This window comes from Mesoplodon mirus (genome assembly GCF_964341445.2).
Source record: "Mesoplodon mirus genome assembly, chromosome: 7".
Lineage (NCBI taxonomy): Eukaryota > Metazoa > Chordata > Mammalia > Artiodactyla > Ziphiidae > Mesoplodon > Mesoplodon mirus.
Window position 1 is genome coordinate 115,706,990 of NC_138983.1, and position 20,264 is coordinate 115,727,253.

Below are 20,264 nucleotides of genomic sequence, written 5' to 3' on the forward strand. Positions count from 1 at the left end.
CAACATAAAATAAAAATTAAATTCAATAAATAAACTGAACAAGTAAGAATAAAATCTTTAAAAAATCTTTTATAAGGCAAAATACTACAACAGTTATTCATAAGGGTAAATATAGATTGCTCACATTATAAGAATTCTTAGTACTACCAACTGTTATTTTCAGATAATATTTTTATCCATTAAGAACTTTTGACAAGGAATGATTCTTTTTTTCTCTTTAGTGTAAAGATGATTATCATTGCTTGTGCAATGATCTTACATTTTTCAAACATTGTTTATTCTCCTTGCACTCACTGGCTTTTTGACTTTGCCTTTTCTCTGTCATAATGGTTCCTTTCACCCCCAACCCACCTCTTACCCTGAATAACTTGGACCTGCTATTAACATTTACCTATCTTAGGAATATGAGTTGTTTTTAGGGAAAAAGTGATAGGTTTGGCTCCACTGTTCCTTCCAAATAAAGTCTAAACTTTTAGTTTTGGACTTCAAAAGTTTGTCTTAACCTACTGCTTCAGCCTTAACTCTCACTCTTACCTCATTCTATAATGGTATCCAATAGTTGGAAACATGTTGATCCTGATCATAATTTTCTTGTATCTAAACCTTTGATTATGTTGTTCTCCGCATTCACTTGTTGAAATTCTGCCCACCTTTAAGTACCATTTCATCCATGGAGGTTTAGTGGTTATCCCACTGTAAACTTTTTCCCTCTCTGGGCTTCGACACTTTTTGGATTCACCTTTCTTATGGCATCTAGCCTATTGTTTTATATTACTTTTATATTACTGTGGCTTTTGTTTGCTTATTCAGTTTTTATTTTCTGTTTCTTGTATTCTCTGTGTCTATCTCTTTTGACAAAATTTTAAGCTTCTTAGCTTGGTGTGTTCTACTTATTATATTCACAACAGAATCTAGGAGATTTTTCTAGGTCAATAAGAAGGAGCCCATAAAAGATGTTGAATTAAATTGAATTGCTGGACCACTTTTTTAGATATGGCTATCAAACTGAACATTTCATGGAACTGGACAAGCATAAATCTTCCAGTATTAGTGTACTAGAAAATTGTCTTTAACTATGACTATATGGGACGAGTCAAGCTGTTTGACAAATAAGTGACAAACAAATATTTTCTAAATGTGAGTTTAGAAAATATGTGTTGCTAGAAATCAGTAACCAGATATCACAGAAACATGGAATTATGACTGTTGTTCTACAAAGCTAAAAACTTGATTTATGTGTATGACACATAGGATTTAAATCTTATTGAGAGTCTACAAAACATTAAAGGAGTGCTCCAGAGTTAGGCAGATTTTTAAAACAAAGAGTAAATACTGCATGTTTGAATAAAAACTTGTATTATGCAGTTTCTTTAGCCTTTTGTTTAGGAAAAAATCAACTTTGAACAAATATTTTCCAGTAGCACCAAGAACAACTTTGCTTTTTTAAAATTATTATTATAGCGTGAAGGTATTTTCTCCTGAGAAATAATATTTCCTAGTATTTAGAATGTAATGAAGGCCACATCTCTACAAAGAATGAAGGCATTTAATATGAGCTCAGTCATTGATAGGTTTCCTGAGTCTTTAAAATTTGTGTCCATTTTTTCTCATCTCCCCTGCCCATATGATTCACATTATATATTTTCTTCTTAGATTATTAAAACGAGAAGAAAGTTTCACATTCATTCCCCGGTCCCGTGAAGAGCTTCCAGACAACTTTCCAAAGGAAATCTCTGGGGTCTGCTATTTCCTGGAGGTAAGAACTGGTCCGAAGCAGCCAAAGCCTTCTCTTTCTTCATCGAGAATAAAAAAGGTTTCCTACAACATTGGCACAATGTTCCTCCGGGAGACAAGCCTCTGAGACCTGCTACAGATCAAAGACTCCTCCAAAAAGCACAAGCCCAGAACATGGGTCATGACAGGAGAATGGAAACATTGTTTATCTTTCACTGCTCTGTGGAGAACAAGTAGTGGAATTTCTGTTATGTCAGGCAATAATCCTAGAAAAAGGAGGGTGATGACTGTCAATAAAAAACTGAAGGGCAAAGGGGAAATAAGATGTATCCATTCTTATGAGTGTTTTTGGTCATATATATATTATGTATAATATATATATGTATTTTAATTAATTACAAGTGTGAGGCCACTTTCAAAACTAAACAATAAATAGGTTCCATGTTTTCTTGTTTGTCACACATACAGGTATCTTTCTCTATATATTTGTATCACTTTTGAGAGCCAGTTTTGATTATATATTCCTACATTTAGTGAGTGGGTATGAAAGGAATATTTTCTAATTTTGTTTTTCTGAACAGACATTTCATACATATATCATGGTAGTGTGGTAAACTTCCCAGCAGGAAAAACTGTAACTTGGCAAAATATTTTAGGGATATTACTTATTTTTATACATATCTCTTCTAGATAATTTCACACAGCATTAACATTATTAGATTTTCACAATCTGCTACTGTATAGTTGGTATATTATGTAATTCCAACATATTAATTGAATATAGTTTCACTTATTTAGAGAGATAAGTGCTTAGATTGAAAATACACATAACCTAGGATTTCAGATGCTGAGAAAGCATAGTATATCTGCTTAGTAAATACAGCTTTTAGATTTGATTAATGTAGCATAGAATCCAGAGGAAATGGCATTTCCTAATAGCAAATGTATGTATCTGTAACCAAGATTAAAGAAAGGTCTTTTTGCTATCTTCTAAGAAATATCAGTGAAAATAAAATGATTTGCTACATTGCACCCTTTCAACTTAGCACTTCTAAATATAGGTAGTTTTTATAATGTGCTAAATTCTAATAAACAACATCCTACTAAATGACATGTAAGTCCACCCCCCTGCCCCTGTCACCTTCTTCAATGGATGCTTCCTAAGGACTAACTGCTCCTCATGGGAGCAAATCACTAGATACTGGCACTAGTGAGAAAAAGGTGTAGGATATTTTGCCAAGAAGGTTGTTTATTCTTTCATAATAAAAACAAGGAAAAAAAACTGTACTTTATGGATTTGAGATTTTTTTTTAATGTTCTTCTGCAGTTTATTTGATGTGGCTTTTAAGTTCAGTGAATCACCTTCATTAACACTGAAGTATGTATAACCTTCAGACCTAGTAATCACCAAAGTTACAGATAGGCTTCCATTGCTTGTTCTGCTAAATGAAAACCTGTTCCCATTAATTAAGAGTGCATGAAAATATTATTACAGACTCACCCTGAAATTAGGAGCACAGTGTGTCCAAAGTTTCTTATTTTGGATCAGATATAGAATCTAAGTTTCTCTTGAGGTTAATGAGTTGGAAACATTTGTTTCCTTGAAACCTTGTGGTGGACATTTTCTTACTCCGATAGGTATATTCATTGGTAGCTTATGTCTACTGAATACAATATACTTTTTCTGGTTAGGGATTTTGACTGCATTAGAATTTGGTTATGAAATAACTCAGTTAAGGAACAGATTAACTAGTGTCCAATGTAGTCTGTGAAGATTAATTAATGTTTTTAAGTTCTCTAAGTATACAGCTAGAAAATATTTTTAGATTGCAGATTAGTTGTTATAATCGTGATCATTTTTATAATTGTTGAACTCTGTTCTCTCTCTGGGGCTTAAGAGGACACTAATGCAACACTTTGCATGTAGAAAAAGGACCTAGACCTGAATCCTTGCCTGTCCCTCCCTTCCTTGGGTCTAGGTTTCTGTTTTTAACCACATGTGGGCAAGAAGACCAGGGTGTTTATAGGAGGCTGTGGAGGCTGAGGACAAGGTTCTCTCATGGAAATAATTACTCACAAAAGAATTTCTTTAGGGGGCTGAGAGATTAACTCACTTCTTTCACAGGGAATAGAGGGCAGGCTTACAGTCAGTGTGGAAAGAACAGGCTCTGGGAGCACTTCAATCCTCCTGCTAAGGATAGGAAATACCTCAGCTATGCTGATGGGCTTCTTATAGCACAGGAGCATGGGGAGAGAACAAAACTCACTGAAGTCATTTTTGCTTACTGTGCACAGTAACTTAAAGCTTATTGTGATATAGGAAATCATAAGTGTTTTAATCGTAAACAATGTGTTTTTTAACCATAAGGCTGAAAGGGACTTCCAGGAATCATCCAATCTTATTCTCTACTTTTTGTAAAGATTTGTCTAAGCAACTATTCTAAACATATGGTTATTCTCTCCATACTTAAAAATACCTGTGGGAAGCATATCTTAAAAGCATCCTTGACAATCCACTTCATTATCTAGTACTTGGTGATAGGGTTTGGGAAAAGAATTGTATATACATTCAATTTGTCAGAAAAATAACAAGCTCTTTCTTAGTTTATATGATTTTACTTGGGGAAGAGTAGCTATTTACATTGTCACAAATGTCACAATGAATATGCCAGAGATCTATTAAATATCACAAACAAGATGTAAACTACATTTTTCATAGAATATAATCTAAATGTATCTTTGAAGGTATAGTCTGAGGCAATGGTCTGATCTATTACCATATTGCCAACCTAGTACAGTTGACTTATTATAGCTACACTATTCCTACATGTATTTGCAAAATACGGTATAAAATGGCATTTCATTCTAGCTGCAGTCATAGAATTTAGAGGCTGTGAAAAAGCATTGCATTTTTATATGTCCTACAGAATACAATACATGTATCCTCCATTAGGAATTGTGATTGTAATAATGGGTGGCTGTTGGTATTTCATTTGACTAATATCTATACGGTATTCTCATGTACAAACTATTAACATACATCATGCATTTTAGCATGGCAGATTAAATGGAATTTAAATGGATGTCCCTTTAGAAATCAAACGTTATTTAATTGGGGAAATGGCTCTAACCCACTCTAAAATGGATACTTTAAGATCCAGTTTGGCACATATAGACCCTCTGTTTCAGTATTCTTTCCAGCAACTGATTTGAAGAAGTTACTTTATGACTAGCCATCAGTACCAAAGCTTCATGTTGGCATCAGTATCATTTTGATGGAGAGAATGTCATTGTTTACAAATAAATGAGTTATATAACAAAGTCAGAAACCCCATATGCACCCAAAATATACTGCACAGTATGTGCTTTGTGAACCTTAATAAATAGGTAACAGCCATAATAAAAAGAATAATAATCAATGCCTGAAGAACACATATAGTTGAGGCTCTTGGCTTTGTAGTGTTGGGTGGAGAAGGGAAAGAAGAAACAGCTTCTAGTTAACAGTTTGGTCCAACTGTCTAAAATCTGCCTTGATGTTCATCTCTTCTTTTATATTTCAAATAGTTTTGATTTCCCTTTTAATACTTCATTATGTGTGGAATCCAGTGAGCTGTGTATGACCTATTGTGACTCTGAGACAGACACTGATGCCTGAGACTTGAGAGTGGGTTTGTGGATTCAGTGCTTCAAATATGAACATTCGGGGTCTCACACTGTTCTTATCCAGTGACAATAGTAACAGGAACATAGTGTTTTATTGTGAAAGTGCAAAATTGTGTGCCTCTCCAGGAAAAACAGAACAAAATAGGACAACAAATAAAGCAAAATCTCATTCACAAGTGCAGGAAGTCTTAATTTGAATTCCTCCAAAGAGTTACAGCAATAAAGCAAAATTAAATTGATAGATACAAAAGGCAAAATCACAGAGAATTTGGAAAACTGCCAGGCTGTGTTTTTCCTACAGAATCATATTGATACCAGTTGAAATGGTATATTTGAGGTTGTGAGGTATGAAGAGGGAGCTCAAGGTTATCACCATTATTAAATATATTTTTTGAAGGCTCCTTGGGTTCCTGACTTGCTGAGGGCAAGTTTGTGGATCATCAGAGCAGACAGTAAAACTTCTACATGTAGGTTTCTGTCTTGTCATGCATTTTAAGCACAACTTAACCAATGCCCAGACCCTCTCCTACTCTATACTGTCACTGGAAACCATCTCACCAAGTCAAGTTTGGCTCTGTCAAACACCATTCCCTCTGTAGCACTGAACCTAACATGGCCATAGAAAGAGTTGTTGATGCCTGTTTCGGGCAGATTGCAAGACCCACACAACTCTAGGCCCAAGTAACAAAGCACTGCTGAAGTGAACTAACTATTCTCAGTTGTGCTAGGGCATTACTTACACCTGTAGCTTCTCCCTGCTTTCTTCAAAATACTATCTGGCTGCAAGCATTTGGTACAACTTCCATAAATGTTCCTTCAGAATGAGTTACACATGGCTCTGAATAGGCTCTGGGGGGCACCAGATGTCTTTCAGCCAACAGTACCTAGAAACTCAAGTCTGAGAACAAAGCCCCATATTGTAGCCTGGGTATTTCTATTATTAAACTATAGATCTTCAGCTACAAAAATTATGTCATTTCAGAGGCTTCTATAAGCATATCTTATTAGATATAACCTGAAAAACATGATGCACCAGAGGCTTAATTATTAAAGTTTAACATATCACAGTCTGAGTGATGATTCTTTAAGCATAGCTCTTGATATGAATACACTTAATTTACAACCAGCTGATTGAACATACACATAAATTGTGTTAACATGATTGAAAGAATTTTATTGTTAAATGGATAAACTGACCCCAGCTGTGGACTCAAATTAAGCCTCCTCACAGTGGTGAAAGAAGAACAGACACTGATATTATACACAGATTAACATAAATTTTGTCAGAGCATTTTGAGATAGTGTGCAAAATTCCTTCCTCACACTTGATTCAAACAGTTGAAGCCTAAATATTATTTTCCTGTCACCTTTCTGTTTCCTTCCTTCCTTTATTCCTTCTTTCCTTCCTTCTTCCTTTCATTAAAAAAAAGTCATTGATACATTTATAAATAGGAAGAATCACAGCTAATCTTATGTTGTAGAATAATTTTAGTTTTATAAAGTAATAAATATTCTGTGTGTGTGTGATTGTCTGTGTGTTGAATGTAGATACTACATGATTTAAAAGAGTGACATTTTGGAAGGACTTGGGATGTAGAGAAGTAAAATTTCTGTCTTTATTTATTTATTTTTCTTTTTTAAAATTTGGGCTGCATTAGGCCTTCGTTGTGGCACGCAGGCTTCTCTTGTTGCGGCGTGCAGGCTCCAGAGTGCTCGGGCTCAGTAGTTGCAGTGCACGGCCTTCTCTCTAGTTGTGGCACGTGGGCTTAGTTGCCCCGCAGCATGTGGCATCTTAGTTCCCTGACCAGGGATTGAACCCGCATCCCTTGCATTTAAAAGTGGATTCTTAACCACTGGACCACCAGGGAAGTTCCTGTGTCTTATTCCTATTGTGTTGTGACCAGACCATAGCTTCAGCCATGTGCTTCATTGCCAATTCCATCCTTATTAAGAAATGTTCAATGGTTCCTGTTCAGTGGTTCAACTCATCAGCTTGGCAGTACCTGACTACTTTAGGAAGCTTGGCAGTATCTGACTACCTTAGGGACACAAATTACTGGACTTTACCTTGAGAGATTTGGATTCAGTAGATCGCAGGTGGAGGCCTAGGAATCTGTATTTAGAAAATCACTCTAGGTAATGCTAATATACAGCCAGATTTGGGAATCAATGAAGAATATTCAAATAATCCCAATTACTAGGAATAAATGCAAGTTGACTAAGATAGAAATATGTTATTTCATTTATACTTATTTTGAAAAGCTAAATACTCCAGGCTTAATAGCATTATTTCTTTCATAAGTTTTTAATTTTAGCTTTGGTTTCAAATTTATAGTCTGCTTTTTGAGCATAAGTCTTCAAGCTTCAAATCAACACTGATAAGCATGAGCGATGAATATTGCTCACTATAGGGCTATTAGACATACTAGGTACAGTATAACTTTCTTAGTTACTGCCAGAGCTGTGCAGTACATAACAATATTTGTTGATCCTTACCAACAAGATATGAACTATGAACGTTAGGACAGAGAAGCAAATGTCAAAGTGACAGCCTTATTCCCAAATGTTTTGATTTTTATGTTTGAAACATCACCAAGTTGATACTTAGTCTCACTCTGTACTTTTCTCATTGAATTGTATATTCATCTAAAACTTATTTCCTAGCAATATCTTATAACAACCTTTCAAGCAATAATCTAAGCCATGATGATGATGCCATATGAAACTTGCACTTCTGTGCACCTCATAGAACCCTTAGGGAAACAGAGAAATGTTTTATATAAGCAATAATATAGGTAGTGTGGACTTTTAAAAGATATTCACCATTCTACTACAGTAAAATGAGCAGTAAGTGATAGATAATTATCTGAGCAGATAACATGCTTAATTTCTCTCACAACTCCTTCATTTGCACACATGCTATGAAGTAATTAATATATTTTGATCAGATTGTTTCTGATGTATAATTATTGATACCTATCATAATATGATTTCTATTCCTCTCAAAAGATTGTGTATGTATTGTTACCCAGATTTTCAGATCTTTGTGCTATATAGTAAATAGGAGTGTTTAAGGATAGATAAATGAGCAAAAGTATAGTATGGGCTAGATAAGCTGATCGAGAGTAGGCTTGGCAAAAATACAGATGCATCTTGGGACAAGTTAATTAATTCTTCTGTTGGTTTGATAAGGTCTGAAATGATGAAAGATTAAAGATAAAAAGAATTATTATCACTGTTCTCTGTGATGGTAAATGTTTAGTAAGTACAATACTATTTTGGCTTCAGAATATGATTGGTTGAAATTCATCTGTAGTATAATTTTAAAATGTCTGAAAATCCTTATGTAGTCATATTTAAAATAACCTGTCATTCTCAGCCATTTTGATGATACCACTAAACTTGTAGGTTTTGAAATGAATAATTCATATTTTTACTTTCCTTAAAATATAATTTTAATCGTGGCACAGTCAATAATAATCAGTCCTTTAATAGTTAAATTACTCCTCCATCATTTAGAATAATGGATTAGGATTACAGTTAAAACTAACTAGTAAATTTATGATACACTGAGGTACTTCTAATCATCCGATTATTATTTAGCAAAATCATAAAGCTTAGAATCCATTCCTAAGCCTCTAAATAAGATTACAGTTCCTATTATTGCCTAGATGGTTAAACTCTCTTCTAGTCTTGAATCTGAACACAATTAGAGTCGTGGGTGGGTTTGTTAGTATTTTACCTTCCTATTACCAACAGCAAAACTTAACATCCTCCTACCCACAATTTATAAAATTCTCCTATAAAAATCAAACAGGGTTGTTGAGTCACTGAGAAAGTGTTATTTTCCCACTGAGAAAGCATTTGACAATCACCTTTATGTATATCATTGGATGCTTAACGCTTAATAAGCATGCCTTTGTTAATAAATAATAAAAAATAATTAATTTGAATCCATTAAATTATAGTGAATCTATTTTCTCAGTTAATTCATCTTGTTGCTGATCAGACCACTCTTAATATTAGACTTAGGTACTATTGCTTATTATTTGAAAACAGAAGAGACAAGAAAAACTAAATGGCAAGCCTAAGTAGTAGCTTGTTTCTAATTCTTTTGATACATATTTTAAAAATAAAGGAATTGGTTTATATTTAACCTTCTGCTGTGGCCTTTTGGCTAGTTGGAGATAAAGAAGGGATTCTACTAAATGAATTTTTACTGTGGGCTATTAAGTATAATTAAATATAAGTAGGACAGTAATGTCTTAGTTGGGGTAAAATCAAAATTGTGCAAAATTTCTTCTTCACACCCCCGCACTCTTTAAAGACAATTCTTCCCATTTTACTGCCTGGCAGTTACACGTCAGACTCAGAACACGGGGACAGATGGAGGGGGTGGGATGGGCAGGAACTTTAGATGAGATTGAGCAAAGAGATTTAACTTTTTTCTTTGTGAAAGTATATATACTCCTAAAGGGAAGCAGTTTTCATAATAGACACATGTAGTTTAGTGAAAGCCAAATGAATATTTGCTCATTTTTATTTTAAAAAGAAAAGAGAAAAAATCCCTCAGGAGCTATTTTCAGTTTTCTTAGGAGGTAGCAGCAACCTCTCAGCAGGGGCACACATCAGTGAAACTGGGATTAGAAACTCACAAAGCTATATATAGAAACTCTCTGAAGGTGGCAGATAGAACTAGTCTTGGTTACAGTGATGAAGGTAAATGAAAGTGTGAGAACATCTGGGCTTAAGGAACAAAGAAGGCCAAATACCAGCCCCTCTGTATGTCACAGAAAAGCCTGCTAAAATTAACACAAAAGAACAGACTATAGGTGTTCAAGTGATATTAAAACAAAACTTTTTTTTTCCTTTTATAGCATGCTGGCTGAGCTAACATTCCATGAGAAGAATACAATTTCATTTTATACATCATTTTTTTTTGTTTTGACATTATAGAAATTATATCATTCCCTAGGTGGAAAATTTAATCACAAAGAATGAGAAATATTCTGTATACTAACATCTGTAAAATGGCTTTAGGGGGCTATACTCTATTCCATATTCTTCTTCACATTGTTCTCAAATTGGGCTTCAGCTGCAAGCAAAACAAGTGCTCAACTTTAGAGTAGATAAAAGCCTTTATGACTCCAGGCCTATCCATCTTATTCTGGGATGTTCCAAAGAAATGGAACTGGGGAGAGAGTTACCCCACAGCATTTGATGGTATTCTGTGGGAGAGATGAAGATGTACTCCCAGTCTTTTAAAATTAAGTGGTTAAGTAGTCTCTAATCATCATTCAACGATGTTTCACTTATATGTAGCTAGTTAATTCTAGCAGAGTTTGTTTAGAATAGAAATTTTAAAAGGAAGAAACAAACCTGAACAATTTTTAATCAGAGTTATCAGTTAGGAAACTAATTTGGGACGAAGATTTGCTGTCTTGAAAATCAACTTACTTATATCCGAAATTCAGAATGCTAAAGACTTTTGAAAATTTTCTAAAGGTATCAAGTGGTTCAGCACTGAAAAAGAATAGTAATTTTGTTGATGGATTCCTTAAGGTTTTATGTCCTGGAGATAATAAAGAATTATAAATTACATTTCAATTATTTTTTTCTCTATGTTTTCCAGTTGTTGCAGGAAAGATGTAGAAGATGTCATAAATAAGACAAAGTTACAAATTTTGGCATTGAGCCATGGTTTACAAATTTGGCAACATTCTTTTACTTAAAATAATAAAACTGTTTTTAATAATATAAGGGTTAAAGATAAAAGACAAGTATACTGTATTCAAATTTGACTATGAAAGGATTTAGAGCAAGAATCTCAATGTCTCTAAATAAAATCTAAAAACTTACCTTCATATCCTTTGAACAATAAATATAAATATTCCTACATAATTTCTGACAAAAAGAAGCTGTGCATTTCCATACTTAATGAAACCTCAATTCCTAGAACAATTCTACTTTTATTGACTTGCAAGAAGCATTCCTCATTAACTTTCAAAGTTGGCAAGAGAGTATGGCTTTCTTCTCAGAATGGGATGATCTGTATAAACATATTTGTGTATAACCACTTAAAATTCCCCTGCCACTTATAAGCTTTTTTAAAAAAGTTCAATTCTCCATAGTTAAAGTGAAGCAAACTCCATGTTGGAGTGGCCAGATAGTTTATCAACAACAGGAAATCCCCCCTTCAAATTTTATTGGTATAAATTACCAGGTTAAAATCAGAGCCTAACCTTGGCTTTAAGTTTCAGATAAATTGCTTTTCTATTATTTGACTAGAAAGTATTATCAAGAAGAAGAAATTAATTCTTATGTTAGACAATTGAGACCTTGGCATCTATAGAGGTTTCATCAGTTAAGAGAAACATAAGTTTTAAAAAATAACATGGTTTTCTTTTCTACTGAAGTTAAACATGTTTTCAAGTATCAGGGTCACCCTTTTTGGAAAATCTATTTTTTACTGCTACAAATATCTTAATTTGGAAAAATCCTCTTATTTTTACATAGTATTTTTTTTCCTTGGATACCACACTGCTAAAGACTGAAATAGAAAATAAACTTCTTCTATCTGTAGGGAAATTGTTTTCTAAAAACTACTTCCCAATAAGGCAAATACACCAACTACTACTTGATTTTACTGGCTCTTTGCCTATAGATGACCAATGCACTGTCTTGCATCCTGTATACCCTTCTGTAACTCAGTTTTGCATAGCATGGTGTTTTGGGTTCTTTTTTGAGGGTTTGAAAATGTTTCCTATCAATTTTATATCTACTGTATTGAAAAAGCAATATAGAGTGTATTCCAAATTTCTTAGCTCTATGTCTTTAGATTTTAGCATATATTCAGATCGATGTTTATAACCACAGTTTTGATTTTTTGACTAGAATTTAAAAATTACCACGTTCCTAAGTACAAAATCACAGGTTGGATCATTTTATGATAGCTATATTGAGGGATCAACCATTGACAAATCCAAATCCAAAACCTTTTTTTTTTCAGGGAAAATTCAATCATTTCTAGCAGAGTATATGATCCATAATGGAAAAGAAGTGAAATATCTTATTTAAAAGTGTAATAATGAGGAAGACAGAAGAGTATGTTTTTCATTTTAGATACCCCTAGCACTACAATAATTTGAACAAGTCTTGAACAAGATTTAAGCAATCTTTAATCCCTAAAACTGAAAATTTTATTCCTTCCTTTTTTTATGTTAGTGTATTAATATTACATTCAAACTTCTTAATAAGTTGTCTACATGACATACATTGGTTTGTATTCATTAACAGAAAATTATGTAGAAATAATACAGCTTTCTTTTTTCTCTCTGGAAAGATTTGCTTCAGTAAGTCAAATACATTTGAATTTTGGTTCTTACTTCTCATTTGGACTTCTTTGTTATACACCTCAGGGATCTTCTACTGTAACAAATCAGGTAGTCAGTCAAAGGAAGGGATATGAAAAATTCAGAAAAGTTAAAACTTCAAAAGGGAAGACTTTCTATGTTGATCAACTTTTCTTTATTCCACACTGACATTTATTTTGAAATTGTGAAAAAGTAGGCAGCTTCCATATAAATTGACACCTATGAAAATACAAATTACTTTCTTCCTGTGATTTTCAGTGTTAAGAAAACCTTTGTCTTGAAATGATAGAGAATCTTAATACTTGTTCATGAAGAAATATGACCTTCAATACCTTTACCAATTTTATTTTTTGAGGGAAATATTTTCAATAATGAATGTAAAAATGGAAGAGATATGGCTGAGGAAAACAGAAGAAATTAAGAAGAATTAAGATAACATTTGAACAGCTGTGAGCCACAGTCCCATTTTCTCCCTCTATTTTGTTGCCTCTTACTAAATTGATATCTAAGGTCCAGATTGGGAAAAATAACAAAATCATTGTCTCCTTTAAGTATTTGGAGATAAGCAAAAATTATTCCAACTGTGTGGAAATTGAGTCACATAATAATGGCAGTTTTTTACTACTAGATAAGTCAGGTTAGGTTCAAATGGAAAAATTGTCCATGGACAAAAAGGCTTTCTGATTTTCTTAGAGTTGAATTAACAGCTTTAAGAAAAAAAAATTTCCTGAAAAATTTGCTGGGGAAAAGCTATAAAATTTTATAACAACTACCTGTAATTACATTATGACTTTGATAATCAAGTGACAAAGCTGTCTCATTATGCTTTTAAAATGTACCAATTAAATGCATTCCAGAAGTAATACATATCATTCCTCATTTCAAAATCAACATACCAGAATTCTGACACTTCAGCTGTGAGTAGCCATTTTACAAAACCAAAAGTTCTCATTTCCCTAACAGTACTTTAGATTAAAAACAAATACAAACAAAAACTTGCCTACTGATTTCAACGTATAAGGTAAATAGTCAAAGCATTTCCATCAAACATTCCAGTACCATGTAATAATAAGTAGGTTTCCCAACCCACTTAATAAAAACAAATTGTTATATCATGCTAGGCCTTCATTCACTTCCTCTACATGGGGTAGGTTTTATTTAACCAGATACCTGAATTATTTTAATGTTTTGTCCAGTTCATTTGCTGTAATCACATGGGTCTAAATTTTTAGTTTGGCTTGCAATGTAAACAATATTGGGCATTTGCTATTTTATTATCAGATTATGCTTTATAAATCATTACTTTTAAAAATCTAGTTATCGCAAACTTAAATTACAATGTTATCAAATAATATGATACGTAATAATATATCCATAAAGCATGGTTAAATTGAATATATTTTGAAATGTCAAGCAATCTTTTGTTTTTCAACGGTGACTGCATCTCTTAAACATGTATCATTAATTATAAAATTTTAATTCAGTGTTTCAAATTATATTTTAAGATATTTTTCTTTACTCAATAGTATAAGTTTAGAGAACATTTTTCTGATTGAAAAGATAAAATATGCCTCATTTCATTAGAATTTTAAGAATACTAGTATGTGTAAAAGTATATAAGCACTTATAGAATTATAAACATCCACTGTATGTACTTTACTTTTAATGTAACACTACTTTTAATTCATTGGATTGTGCTTATTTATAATTGTTCTAAATTATGCATGATGTATGTAAATAGCATGTTTCATTATGTAAAATGTCTTTGTATTTACAGACTGAAGAACAAGGAAAATTTGTATATGAAAAATGAGTGATTAAAAACCTGGGATTCTTATAAAACAAAGTGGAAATAACAGTTCTGTGTTATATTTACATAATTCATTACAAAACTCTGTTTAAGCCACAGATTTATTTACCTTATAAGTGGAAACTGTCACTTATAAAATATTTAAATCAATAAATGATACCAAAAAGGAGAAGTCTATATATTCTTATTTTTTTAAACATTTTTTTTGGAATATAATTGCCTTACAATGTTGTGTTAGGTTCTGCTGTATAACAAAGTGAATCAGCTATATGTATATGTATATCCCCATATCCCCTCCATCTTGCATCTCCCTCCCACCCTCCCTATCCCACCCCTCTAGGTGGTAACAAAGCACCGAGCTCATCTCCCTGTGCTATGTGGCTGCTTCCCACTAGCTATCTATTTTATATTTGGTAGTGTATATATGTCCATGCCACTCTCTCACTTCATCCCAGCTTACAATATAATTCCTCCTCCTGGTGTCCTCAAATCCATTCTCTACATCTACATCTTAATTCCTGTCTTGCCCCTAGGTTCTTCAGAACCTTTTTTTTTCTTTTTTTTAGATTCCACATATACATGTTAGAATATAGTATTTGTTTTTCTCTTTCTGACTTACTTCACTCTGTATGACAGACTGTAGGTCCATCCACCTCACTACAAATAACTCAATTTCATTTCTTTTTATGGCTGAGTAATATTCCATTGTATATATGTGCCACATCTTTATCTATTCAACTATTGATGGACACTTAAGTTGCTTCCATGTCCTGGCTATTGTAAATAGAGCTGCAATGAACATTTTAGTACATGACTCTTTTTGAATTATGGTTTTCTCAGAGTATATGCCCAGTAGTCAGATTGCTGGGTCGTATGGTAGTTCTATTTTTACTTTTTAAAGGAACCTCCATACTGTTCTCCTTAGTGGCTGTATCAATTTACATTCCCACCAACAGTGCAAGAGGGTTCTCTTTTCCCAAACCCTCTCCAACATTTATTGTTTGTAGATTTTTTGATGATGGACATTCTGACTGGTGTGAGGTGATACCTCATTTTAGTTTTGATTTGCATTTCTCTAATGATGAGTGGTGTTGAGTATCCTTTCATGTGTTTGTTGGCAATCTGTACATCTTATTTGGAGAAATGTCTATTTAGGTTTTCTGCCTGTTTTTGGATTGTGTTGTTTCTTTTTTGATATTGAGCTGCATGAGCTGCTTATAAATTCTGGAGATTAATCCTTGGTCAGTTGTTTCATATGGAAATATTTTCTCCCATTCTGAGGGTTGTGTTTTCATCTTGTTTATGTTTTCCTTTGCTGTGCAAAAGCTTTTAAGTATCATTAGGTCCCATTTGTTTATTTATTTTTTATTTCCATTTCTCTAGGAGATGAGTAAAAAAGGATCTTGCTGTGATTTATGTCCTAGAGTGTTCTGCCTATGTTTTCCTCTAAGAGTTTTATAGTGTCTGGCCTTACATTTAGGTATTTAATCCATTTGGAGTTCGTTTTTGTGTATGGTTTTAGGGAGTGTTCTAATTTCATTCTTTTCCATGTAGCTGTCCAGTTTTCCCAGCACCACTTATTGAAGAGGATGTCTTTCCTCCATTATATATTCTTTCCTCCTTTATCAAAAATAAGGTGACCATATGTGCCTGGATTTATCTCTGAGCTTTCGATCTTGTTTGACTGATCTACATTTCTGTTTTTGAGCCAGTACCATACTGTCTTGATTAGTGTAGCTTTGTAGTATAGTGAAGTCAGGGAGCCTGATTCCTCCAGCTTCATTTTTCGTTCTCAAGATTGCTTTGGCTATTTGGGGTCTTTTATATTTCCATACAAGTTGTGAATTTTTTTGTTCTAGCTCTGAGAAAAATATCACTGGTAGTTTGATAGGGATTGCATTGAATCTGTAGATTCCTTTGTGTAGTATAGTCATTTTCACAATGTTGATTCTTCCAATCCAAGAACATGGTATATCTCTCCATCTGTTTCTATCATCTTTAATTTCTTTCATCAGTGTCTCATAATTTTCTGCATACAGGTCTTTTGTCTCCTTAGGTAGGTTTATTCCTAGGTATTTTATTCTTTTTGTTGCAATAGTAAATGGGAGTGTTTCCTTAATTTCTCTTCCAGATTTTTCATCATTAGTGTGTTGGAATGCAGGAGATTTCTGTGCATTAATTTTGTATCCTGCTACTTTACCAAATTCATTTATTAGCTCTGGTAGTTTTCTGGTAGCATCTTTAGGATTCTCTAAGTATAGTATCATGTCATCTGCAAACAGTGACAGCTTTACTTCATGTTTTCTCATTTGGATTCTTTTTCTTCTCTGATTGTTCTGGCTAAAACTTCCAAAACTCTGTTGAATAATAGTGGTGAGAGTGGACAAACTTGTCTTGTTCCCGATCTTAGAGGAAATGGTTTCTGTTTTTCACAATTGAGAATGATGTTTGTTGTGTGTTTTTCAAATATGTCCTTTACTGTTTTAAGGTAATTTCCCTCTATGCCTACTTTCTGGAAGGTTTTTACCATAGAAGCGTGTTGAATTTTTTTGAACGCTTCTTCTGCATCTATTGAGATGATCATTTGCTTTTCTCCTTCACTTTGTTTTTATGGCTTACCACATTGATTGATTTGCATATATTGAAGAATCCTTGCATTGTTGGGATAAACCCCACTTGATCATGGTGTATGATCCATTTAACGTGCTGTTGGATTCTGTTTGCTTGTTATTTCATTGACAATTTTTGCATCTATGTTCATCAGAGATATTGACCTGTAGTTTTGTTTCTTTGTGACATCTTTGTCTGGTTTTGGTATCAGGGTGATGGTGACCTCATAGAATGAGTTTGGGAGTGTTCTTCCTTCTGCTATATTTTGGAAGATTTGAAAAGGATAGATGTTAGCTCTTCTCTAAATGTTTGATAGAATTTGCCTGTGAAACCATCTGGTCCTGAGCTTTTGTTTGTTGGAAGATTTTTACTCTCAGTCTCAATTTCAATGCTTGTGATTGGTCTCTTCATATTTTCTATTTCTTCCTGGTTCAGTCTTGGAAAGTTCTGCTTTTCCATGAATTTGTCCATTTCTTCCAGGTTGTCTATTTTATTGGCATAGAGTTGCTTGTAGTAATCTCTCATGATCCTTTTTATTTCTGCAGTGTCAGTTTTTACTTCTCTTTTTTCATTTCTAATTCTATTGATTTGAGGCTTCTCCCTTTTTTTCCTGATGAGTCTGGCTAATGGTTTATCAATTTTATCTTCTCAAAGAACCAGCTTTTAATTTTATTGATCTTTGCTCTCATTTACTTCATTTCTGTTTCATTTATTTCTGATCTTATCTTTATGATTTGTTTCCTTCTGCTAACTTTGAGGGTTTTTTTGTTCTTCTTTCTCTAATTGCTTTAAGTGTAAGGTTAGGTTGTTTATTTGAGATATTTTTTGTTTCTGGAGGTACGATTGTATTGCTATAAACTTCCCTCTTAGAACTGCTTTTGCTGCATGCCAAAGGTTTTGGTTCATCATGTTCTCATTGTCATTTATTTCTAGGTATTTTTTAATTTCCTCTTTGATTTCTTCAGTGATCTCTTGGTTAGTTAGTAGTGTATGGTTTAGCCTCCATGTGCTTGTTTTTTTTTTTTTTTTTACAGATATTTCCTGTAATTGATATCTAGTCTCATAGCATTTTGGTTGGAAAAGATATTTGATAGGGTTTCAATTTTCTTGAACTTACCAAGGCTTTATTTGTGACCCAAGATATGCTTTATCCTGGAGTTCACTCCATGAGCACTTGGGAAGAAAGTTTATTCTGTTGTTTCTGGATGGAATGTCCTATAAATATCAGTTAAGTCCATCTTGCTTAATGTGTCATTTTAAGCTTGTGTTTCCTCATTTATTTTCACTTTGGATGATCTATCCATTGGTGAAAGTGGGATGTTAAAGTCCCCTACTATTATTTTGTTATGTTGATTTCCCCTTTTATGACTGTAAGCATTTGCCTTATGAATTGAGGTGCTCCTATATTGGGTTTATAAATACTTACAATTGTTATATCTTCTTGGATTGATCCCTTGATCATTATGTAGTGTGCTTCTTTGTCTCTTTTAATAATCATTATTTTAAACGCTATTTTGTCTGCTCTGAGAATTGCTACTCGAGCTTTCTTTTGATTTCCATTTGCATGAAATATATTTTTCCATCTCCTCACTTTCAGTCTGTGTGTGTCCCTACATATGAAGTGGGTCTTTTGTAGACAGCACATATATGGGTCTTGTTTTTGTAACCATTCAGCTAGTCTATGTCTTTTGGTTGGAGCATTTAATCCATTTATATTTAAGGTAGTTATCAACATATATGTTCTATTATCATTTTCTTAATTGTTTTGGGTTTGTTATTGTTGGTCCTTTCTTTCTCTTGTGTTTCCTGCCTAGAGAAATTTCTTTAGCACTTGTTGTAAAGCTGGTTTGGTGGTGCTGAATTCTCTTAGATTTTGCTTGTCTGTAAAGATTTTAATTTCTCTGTTGAATCTGAGTGAGATCCTTGCTGGCTAGAGTGATCTTGGTTGTAGGTATTTCCCTTTCATCACCTTAAATATGCCCTGCCACTCCCTTTTGGCCTGCAGAATTTCTGCTGAACCTTCAGCTGTTAACCTTATAGGTATTCCCTTTTGTGTGATTTGTTGTTTTCCCTTGCTGCTTTAATATTTTATTCCTTTTATTGAATTTTTGATAGTTTGTTTAATATGTGTCTTGGCATGTTTTTCCTTGGATTTATCTTGTATGGGACTCTCTGTTCTTGCTGGACTTGATTGACTACTTCCTTCCCCATATTAGGGAAGTTTTTAACTATGATCTCTTCAAATATTCTCTCAGTCCCTTTCTTTTTCTCTTCTTCTTCTGAGAACCCTATAATTTGAATGTTGGTGCATTTAATGTTGTCCCAGACGTCTCTGAGACTGTCCTAAATTCTTTTCATTCTTTTTTCTTTATTCTGTTATGTGGTAGTTATTTCCACTTTTTTATCTTCTAGGTCACTTATCCATTCTTTTTCCTCAGTTATTCTGCTATTGATTCCATCTAGAGAATTTTTAATTTCATTTATTGTGTTGTTCATCACTGTTTGTTTGTTCTTTACTTCTTCTAAGTACTTGCTAAACGTTTCTTGTATTTCCTCCATTCTTTTTATTTCCAACATTTTGGATCATCTTTACTTTCATTGCTCTGAATTCTTTCTTGGGTAGACTGCCTACTTCCTCTTCATTTGTTTGGTCTGGTGAGATTTTACCTTTCTCCTTCATCTGCTGTATGTTTTTCTGTCTTCTCATTTTTCTTAACTTACTGTTTTGGGTCTCCTTTTCACAGGCTGCAGGTTCGTAGTTCCCTTTGTTTTTGGTGTATGTCCCCAGTGGCTAAGGTTGATTCAGTGAGTTGTGTAGACTTCCTGGTGGAGGGAACTGGTGCCTGTGTTCTGGTGTATGAGGCTGGATCTTGTCTTTCTGGTGGTCAGGACCATGTCCAGTACTATGTTTTGACGTGTCTGTGGCCTTATTATGACTTTAGGCAGACTCTCTGCTAATGGGTGGGGTTGTGTTCCTGTCTTGCTAGTTGTTTGGCATAAGGTGTGCAGCACTGTAACTTGCTGGTCATTAGGGTTGAGATGGAGATCTCTGGGAGAGCTTTTGCTGTTTGATA

At 33.6% G+C, this 20,264-nt stretch overlaps 1 protein-coding gene across 1 annotated transcript in view; it reads left to right on the forward strand.

Annotated features, from left to right (window-relative positions):
• Positions 1-2,428, forward strand: part of GUCY1A2 (guanylate cyclase 1 soluble subunit alpha 2) — a gene marked incomplete at its 5' end in the record, with an annotated part of 408,577 nt that extends 406,149 nt beyond the window's left edge. The window contains one exon of the mRNA XM_082627462.1: positions 1,654-2,428. Within this exon, the coding sequence (XP_082483588.1) occupies positions 1,654-1,861 (208 nt within the window). The 3' untranslated portion in view covers positions 1,862-2,428. The remainder of the gene's footprint in view (positions 1-1,653) is intronic.
• Positions 2,429-20,264: the final 17,836 nt, after the last annotated feature.